Source organism: Pseudochaenichthys georgianus, chromosome 15 (assembly GCF_902827115.2).
Source record: "Pseudochaenichthys georgianus chromosome 15, fPseGeo1.2, whole genome shotgun sequence".
In the NCBI taxonomy this organism is placed as follows: domain Eukaryota; kingdom Metazoa; phylum Chordata; class Actinopteri; order Perciformes; family Channichthyidae; genus Pseudochaenichthys; species Pseudochaenichthys georgianus.
The window spans coordinates 32,899,126-32,908,088 of NC_047517.1; the positions used below are offsets into that span (position 1 = coordinate 32,899,126).

Genomic DNA, 8,963 nt, shown 5'->3' on the forward strand with positions numbered 1-8,963 from the left:
GTTGTGTGTGTGTGTGTGTGTGTGTGTGTGCGTGTGTGTGTGAGGCAGAGTGAATAGAGTAGCAGAGTCTGGAGTAGTTATTGTGTTGTGCTGAGGATCTCCGGTGTGTCAAAGCAGTGTGAGCGCGCTGTGTGAAGCTACTGGTGAGTAAACTGGTGTTCGTGCTGCCTGTCCGAGGTGTAGCTGCGGTCCGGGAGGTCTCTGCTGGCTTTTAGTTTGTTGTCTGATGAGCTGCATTTTAAACTAACTTGTTTTGCCATTTGTTTTGTTTTTGTGTTGTCAGGCGTTTTGTCCAGTCGCTTATTCATTGAAAGCAAAGTTACAACTGAGAAAATGTTATTTTAAATCGAGCTTTGTTATTATTTTTTGCAATTTTATTTATTTTAACATTTTAAAAGAAAAATGAAATCCTAATTAAAATGTTTATTTTTAACATTTTAGTTAAAAAAAGGAAATTAAGACATTTTCTTTTTAAAAGTGTTGAATTTAAACAAATAAATAAGCTTTATTTTCTTAATAAAATACCTAAAAATGTCTAACTTTAAGCCAATATCTGCTATTTAATCCTATTTATCTAAACTGTTATTTTTTTCAGTTAATTCTAACTCTGTAAAATTACTTGAAAGCATGTGCGGTCTTTTCTCCCCTCCTGCCGGCCGGAGTAGAGGAGACTAATTTAGAAGTTGCAGATTTGAGCTGCCTGAATTGGCTAGACAGCTGTAATCGCACTCCCTCCTAGTCTTAATCTCTTTATCTGGCTAGCAGCTGCCATATGGCCCCCGTCAGCTGGATCAGATGTGGGTAAGCCTCCCTCCCCGGCCATCCCAGCCTCTCCCTCACCCTCTCTCCCTCACCCGCTCTCCCTCCGTCAGACCCCTGCCTGCGCTAACTGGCCGTCCTGGCCGGGTGACGGGCTGCTGCCCTCCTGAGCCTCCGTTGACGGCTCCCTCCCCACCGCTGCCGTCTTTATTTTTAGCCATCTTTAAGGATTAGGATTGATGCTGTGACGAGCAGGGCACTTACAGCGATTGTATTGTAAATCTTCTCTCCTGGGTGGTGGTGGTGGAGGGGTGGAGGAAGAGGGTAGTTTCTACTACGGGGTCGGATGTGCGGGATTTTTTTTTCTTGTAATATTCAGATGGTGTGTGAAAGGAGGAGGTGGCAGAGGGGTTTGGCTGGACAGAGGGGGTAGGAGGGGATGGAGATGGGAGGTGGGAGGTGGTACACCCTTGTCCCTGTAAGCCCCCTCATTAAAAGCAGTCTGAACGAGCCGGAGGGCGAGCACACACACATATACAGGACACACACACACTCGGTCTCACACACACATAGGGACATTCTTGCTTTAGCTTCATTCAAATGAGGTGATTTAGCTGCTTTGGTTAACACAGTGCGGAGCGGGACCAATGTATTTTCTCAGGCAGGACAAATTGACTTGGTTAACAGGTGGGACTTAATGATTTGACATATTTCAGCCTTGTAATCACCTTCTGTCAGCTGATATTTAGTTGTGCATTTATTTTTATCAATTAGATCAATTACACCTGCAGAGCAGTGCTGCAAGTTTTCAGCCTTTTTCCCCTCTTCTCTGGAGTCTCGACTGATCTTACGCGTGAAGCCGGCGCTCGCAGGTTAAACAAGGGACAAGCTGTTTTGTTTTCAGCTGTGCCATTTCAATTGGCCAGTTCTCCTGCTCAACTTAGCCTGTGGAGGTGGTTGGTAGGTAGGCTGGAACCTAAGTGTGTGTGTGTGTGTGTTTATATGTGCGGACAGTGTGTACAGCTGAAAGCCGGTTACCTAAAAGGGCTGTGCCAGGCTAGGCCAAAGTGGGTTAATAAAAATAACCAGCGTAGGAGCAGCGACAATCCAGGAGTGCAGGCAGAGGAGTCAGAGAGAAGCAGAGAGAGGATCGCAGAGACGAGTCTGTCGCTGCTGCTTTAACAGAGATTAAGTCTGTCTGAGGGTAACGACTGAATTAGTGATTATTCTTTCATTATTGTAATATTTCTTTAAAGCTAATAATCAGTTTCCTTTTTTCTATTTTTAGATTGTAAACAAAGTAAATTATGAATAGAAATAACATCAATATTTTGCATCGTTGAACGTACCTGCGTGGTGTTTGAATTCGAGCAGAAATATTTCTATTAATGTTGTGAGTGATAAGAAATCCTATCTATTACTTATTTCTACTATACGTATGATATTTAAATATATTCCAAATATGCGGAATGTTTCTGCATATTTTAGGGTGTATTTTTCGTAGTATTTTATTTACAATTGACTTCTGTGTCTCTCAGTTTTTACCGCCCTATCTTCTCCTGCTGCGTTTCTTTTCGCCCGCTCGTCGTGTTCTCTGTAGATTGTTATCGGCGTCGCATACCATCTGTGACTTTGGCATTTGTCTCCTCTTTTTTGCATATCTGCTATTTCTTTTCAGTTGACCTCGTTTAAAAATAATTTAGTTTGCAGGAATTGCGAAATGATGATAATCACACAGCCACGATTTTTACACTTACCGTGAATTGTATCATACTTTGTCATCATTTTAAAAACTTTCCTTTTCTGTCCTCTTTGAATTTAACTTGTCTTTTGCTGCTTTTCCGTTCTCGATTTTGGTTCCTTGTTTTCTTTTTGCGTATTCACCTTCATAGAAGAAATACTGAACTCTGAAAATAAACACATTTTCACACTTAATTAAGAACTTGCAAAACCTATTTAATAACCATCAGCTTTGACATCTCAGATCTTTCTCAGATGTATCTAACGTTGACTCTCTCTCTCTGTGGCTGCAGGTTATGAGGACGGCAAGATGGAGTTCCCAGACCACAGCAGACATTTACTCCAGTGTCTGAGCGAGCAGCGGCACCAGGGCTTCCTGTGCGACTCCACGGTTCTGGTGGGCGATGCTCAGTTCCGGGCCCACCGGGCTGTGTTGGCCTCCTGCAGCATGTACTTTCACCTCTTCTACAAGGACCAGCTGGACAAGAGAGACGTGGTGCACCTCAACAACGACATTGTCACAGCCCCCGCTTTTTCTCTGCTCCTGGAGTTCATGTACGAGGGCAAGCTGCAGTTCCAGGACCTTCCCGTGGAGGATGTGCTAGCAGCGGCCAGCTACCTGCACATGTATGACATTGTCAAAGTGTGTAAGAAACGTTTGAAGCAGAAGTCCCCGACCGAGGCGGACAGCACGCGCAGAGAAGAGGACGGCGGCTCCAGCTGCTCCGATAAGGCCGACAGTCTCTCAGAAGGATCCACAGGCCGGCCTGCTACTGCCGACCTGCTGCCCAGCGACGAAGACGAGGAGGCCAAGGCCGAGCGAGGAGCGATGTGGCTGAGACTGCCGTCTGCAGACAGATCAGGGACGCCAGCCACGGCTACAACCAGCCCGGGGCACACAGAGGCGGAGACCCAGGCTGGGGAAGGATTGAGGGAGGGGGTGAAGCGGCTCTCCCCGGCCGGCAGCCCCTCCAGCTCCACAGGGTCCCTCTCGCAGCGCTCACACCGCTCCGTCAGCTCTCGTGGAGGGCAGCGGGGCAGGAGGGTGTCAAACGATGCAGCCGACTGCGTCCTGGACCTGTCAGTCAAGCCGATCGCTGGTAGCAACCACAGCAATCACCACCAGTCGTATTTCAGCGGGGCAGCGACGCCAGACAGGCTCCAAAGCCCATTGGCTGTGAGGGTGAGGGTGAAGGTGGAGAGGGGCGTAGCTTCGGAAGAGGAAGAGGAACTCGGAGGTGGGGACTATGACATGGAGCACAGCGGCATCACCAAGGCCACAGTTCCCATCACCAATGGGGGCCTCGGGCACCACGGGGTCGGCGGGCCCCTGTCGGCCCAGAGGAGGCTCGGCCTGGAGGCCCACCTGTCCGCTCTGCGAGAGGCCTCCCTGGCCTCAGAGATGGAGCGGGAGGAGAAGCCCTCGGCCACAGCGGACGACGAGGACATTCTGGGGGGCGAGAACGAGCGCGCCCAGGCCGAGGTGGCCAGCATGGACAGCGCCCTGCTGCCCTACGTCTCCAACATGCTGTCAGCTCAACACACTCAGATCTTCATGTGCCCGCTGTGCAACAAGGTGTTCCCCTCCCCGCACATCCTGCAGCTCCACCTCAGCTCCCACTTTAGGGAGCAGGAGGGCATCCGCGCCAAGCCCGCCGGAGACGTCAACGTGCCCACATGCACCATCTGCAGCAAGACCTTCTCCTGCATGTACACGCTGAAGCGCCACGAGCGGACACACTCCGGAGAGAAACCCTACACCTGCACCACCTGCGGCAAGAGCTTCCAATACTCACACAACCTCAGCCGGCACGCCGTGGTGCACACGCGCGAGAAGCCGCACGCCTGCAAGTGGTGCGAGCGGCGCTTCACGCAGTCCGGGGACCTCTACCGACACATCCGCAAGTTCCACTGCGAACTGGTCAACTCAATGTCGGTGAAGAGCGAGCCGCTGGCGCTGCCTAATGTCAGGGACTGGGCGATCGAGGACAGCTCGCAGGAACTGTGGAAGTAGAAACACACTGCAGGGCTTGATAAAGGGAAAGAGCGGAGAGTGAAAGAAGGGCAGAGAGGCATGGGGGCAGAAGGCAGAGTTGATGTGAGGGGTTCAAGAGAGTCATGTTCGTGTGTGTCGCAAAATCTCATTCAATTGCACTTTAATAGCACATGAAAATGTTACTACTGAGTTTTTTTGTTGTTGCTGTTTGGGGTGATTTTGTTTTGTTCTATTTTATTCTGAACTCTTATTATTATTTGGCGTTAAGTTCTGTTTTGGTGGTTTTTATTGCGTCGAAGGACGAGGGTCTCGCCTTCTGGGAGAGTTTTCACTCCGTTCGCGTTTCATCTCAGACAAAAACACTCCGACGCCGGCCCCAGATCCTCAGGCGGCAAACGCCACGGCAAGAGTTCAGGTCGAACACACTGAAGTGAAAATACAATACACTAAACGGGTACTGTGATCAGCACACACACACACACACACACACGGTTTGAAGAAGTGTGTGTGTGATACTGCACTACTCTGGCAAACATTTCACCTGACGTGCGTGAGTGTGTATGAGTGTGTTTTGTGTGTATTAATTTTATTTTCTACTGGCATGGAGGTGTGGCTGGCGAGGCGCTCCTCGCTCTTTGGTGGTGTGTGTTCAGGGTAACAGACTAACTGATGGCACTCATGCAATGCACAGCCTCCTTTTTTCACTTCCAATCATTTTGAAGTATTTTCTAAAAATGAAAAGACTTTTACAGATTATTATAATTATTATTGTTATTAATAGAATTTTTTTCTTAAATCTAGCTGGCAGTCTTTAAACCATCTGTTGTTGGAAAGGTATTTAATTTAAGGTTGTTGTATATTATTCTGCTATAGTTTTAGAATTTAAATCCGTTACATTTTTTAAAAAATTAATTATTATTATTATTATTATTATTTTGTTACTTTTTTTGTAATGGGACCTGCTGTTGTTGCATGATGTCCAAACCTGTATATTTTAAAATACAAATGTGAATTTGCTGTATTACTGTACACATTGTAATTGATCAAATATTTGACAACAGGCTTTCTTTTTCTTTTCTTTGTGAATACTACTCCAGGGTGCGGTCTGTTGAAAAGCTGAATATATTTCTCACGACGTTGGGGGGAAAAAATGCATGAGAATTTGATTTTGTCTTAAACCTTTTTCAGTTGTGGTTTTTGCATCAGGCGGCGGGTGGGAGGTGTTGAACGTAAAACTTTTGACCGTGAAAAGTTGGACTTTTCTGCTCGTTGTAGTTTCTGTCGCTGGGCTCGTAGAAGAATGTTACCGAATGTGTTTCCGTCGGGTGCTGAAGCGATATGATGAAGCATTTTAAGCCTGTGTGTATATGCACTGATCTCTCTGCTGCGTGCGTGTGTGTGTTTGTTTGTGTGTGTGTGTGTGTGTTTGAGTGTGTGGCTTGGTTATTACCAGTCAATTTAAACCTACTGAAGATCTACGTCCACCCAGCACTTCCTCCTCCTGCTCCTCCTCAGGCGTTCAATGTCTCCACTGCTGTATGTTTGTTGTCCACCTCTAATGTCTCCGTCCTGTCTCCAGCTATAGACCCACGTCTAAAGCCATTCCCTAATTATTTGTTGCTCATCGGGCACTTACTTCAGGTCTGTCGAGTGCAGTTCTCTGGCTCTGGCTTGAAGAATAACAGAGAAAAGTAAATAGAGCTGTCCTGCTGAAAGTTAAAGGGTTAGATATGTGTGTGCTGAACCCGTACAATGAAGTGATGTGAATGTGTTAACACGTCCATGTGCGGGTGTGTGGGTGTGTGTGTGTGTTTTCCTCTCAAAACATAATCCTTACTCCGAGATCGATGGGAGAGAATTGGCATGCCTGAATGCACCTTTTTAAGCTAAAAGACAAGAAATCAGATTTTTTGCTGAAAAGATGCCTTTGTTAAAAAACTAAAACATTTCTGACGCGATGGAAGTATTTGATACTGTAAAGCATTGGGAAGTTAAAAGCATATATAAATTCATGGAATTTATCAGAAAATGATATTATATTTTGATCATGTGATTGGAGAACAATTTTCTTTTGTATGTGAATGTTGTGTTTGAGTCGGGGGGCTACACTGATTGATAATTTTTCCGTTTTTTCAACTCTAGAATTTTGTTAGAATTTAAAAATAATGGTCAAGCGTTTTTACAATCTGGAAACATTTGACACAGAGATAATTCAAATTGAACGCTCTACATTTCCCCCTCACTCAGATATGTGTGTGTGTGTGTGTGTGCACGCCCCCAGTGATGTGCATGGGGAGGGGGGGTTGTCTGTGTTGCCCCGTCATCTGGTGGCACCTACAGGCTTTGCCAAGGCAACAGTGTGGGTGACATTGCGGCAGTTTGCACCGCATCGTCTAATTTTTCTTCTCTAAACGTTATTCCTCCGCTGCATATGGGCTCACTCCATCCTGCTGTTGTTTTCATCATTACTGCTGTGTTTTTTATTTGTTTTGTTCTGTTCCTCTGGTTGTACTTGACCGCCTTAAACTGCTGTAGTCCGGGCTGTTTTTCAAATGTTTTATTTTTAAAGTGTGAGCGTGGGGGGAGGAGTTGTGGGAGCGATGTCAACCGCTCAAGACGCTGTGAAGTATCCGCCCCGACGAAACATCTCCATCTTTTGCTGTGCTTACTTGAAAACAAAAGGGGGAGTTTATTTTATTTTTTATTTAAAGCAAGGTTTAAAAATATGATGTTCAAATGTCATAGACAGTTTATGGGAAAGGAAGATGGGGGGAGGGGGGTGGGCGTGAAGTGACTGAGTCTGTTTTGAAAAAGGACAATCACTATCTGGGAAAAAACAAGCAGATTTTGATTCAGATATATTTGCTCCCTCTTGAGATTAAGAAATGTCTTTGCTTTTATTTCATGTTCTTTTTCAGATGTAGTCATTTTTAGCTTTGACAATCATAGTTGGGTTAATTTTTTTTTCTCAAGGGGAGTAAATTCTAATTGTGTTTAGTTTTGTAATTTTTTGGTGTGCTGTTGTTGACATTTTTAAATTGTGTGCAAACTGCAATAAATTATAAGAATCTTGAAATTCAACCTCCTGTGTGAAGATCTATTTTTTTCTTGAAAAAAGAAAATCACGGCTCGTCTTTAATGTCATTATGTATAATTTAACAACTCTTGTGTTTCTACTTATGTAATGCTTAGCTTCTCCTCTGCCATAGGAAAACACAGAAATAACTGTATATATAAATTCAACATATTTTTAAGCACATTTTGATGTAGGGAAAATTCAGAAACGTTGGTCTTATGCACCTCACACACTACAGGTTGCAGCAGGGCGAGTGCAGGAGGTTTTCACATCCTGTTCCTCAGGGACTTGCAATGTGGGTGGAAGTTGTGTGTGTGTGTGTTGTGTGTTTGAAAACTCACTGTGTGCTCATGCGTGCCTGCACACCTCCTGATATATCTGCTGCACTGGTTAAGGTGTAGGCTGCATCTGAGAAGAAATTGTGCAACAGCTTGTTGAGATTCAACACACACACATACACACACACACACACACACACACAGCCTCTTACTAAAGCTCCTCAAGTACAGTTGTCCAGTAAAGAAGTCAGCTTTAGCTAATGTATTGCTGCTCACTAAACCTGTTCTTACAGATGCTTGAAAAGCCCCTGCACTCAGAGGCCAAGGAGCAGCGTTCATTAGGGCCCAGATGGTCTCTTCAGTAAGCCCCGACGCACACTCACGCGATAAGCTCACGTCTAATCTATGTGACATTGTCTGATGAATGGCCAGTATTGGTTTAAGAAACTTCCGAGTGGTCAAAAGATTTCAGTTTGTTGTCCATTTCAGGAAGAGTTTTAACAGTAACAACTCGCATGTCTTAAATTGGATGGGATTTGTGTCACAGTCGTTCATCATGCCTTACATTGTTAGGAGATTTCTCAATGTCTACAATTATGGGGAATATTTACTTTAGTTAAAATGTGCCAAATATTCAAAAAGTCAGTCTTTTTAAGCTACCTGCCCTCAGCGGTGCTTTAAATCTCCATCCATGATCCAGGCAGACAGCAGACATTATAATAGCAACCCTTCCCTTTGGTTATGCGCTGCTTGGTGATCATTAATTGCAATCTGCAGTGTTGTAAGTGAACATCTGCTTATAGACAACTGCTCGCGCGCTCTCCCTGCGAGGAAGCCGTGCGAGGTTTGTCTTGAATGTAGGTCATTAATTTGTTTCTGTCCTTTGTTTACTTAAGGAAGGGGGACAAAGGGGCAGCTGCAGAACCATTTGGCTGTGCCCAAGGCAGGCCAGCTCAACATGTTGGGAGGCTGAGACCAGCTTGGGCTCCTGTCTGGGGGCCCGGGCCCCTGCACTCTGCGGTTTCGCGTGAGGGAGCGGCCTCTGCCAAGCTGCCAAAGAGGGCTCCCATATACCGGGAGAGGGAGGAAGGGAGATAAAGAGGAGACTGTCATG

At 45.7% G+C, this 8,963-nt stretch overlaps 1 protein-coding gene across 5 annotated transcripts; it reads left to right on the forward strand.

Moving 5' to 3' along the window:
- Positions 1-8: 8 nt before the first annotated feature.
- Positions 9-7,576, forward strand: zbtb18 (zinc finger and BTB domain containing 18). 5 transcript variants are annotated; one of them, XM_034100885.1, is made up of 2 exons: positions 9-143; positions 2,793-7,576. In XM_034100885.1, the coding sequence occupies exon 2, from the start codon at positions 2,810-2,812 to the stop codon at positions 4,511-4,513; it is 1,704 nt and encodes a 567-aa protein (XP_033956776.1). In that variant the 5' UTR covers positions 9-143; positions 2,793-2,809; the 3' UTR covers positions 4,514-7,576. The 5 variants fall into 5 exon arrangements, with proteins under 5 accessions (XP_033956776.1, XP_033956775.1, XP_033956779.1 ...); XM_034100884.2 differs by lacking the exon at positions 9-143 and adding an exon at positions 878-1,446; XM_034100888.1 differs by lacking the exon at positions 9-143 and adding an exon at positions 1,540-1,723.
- The last annotated feature ends 1,387 nt before the right edge of the window (positions 7,577-8,963 follow it).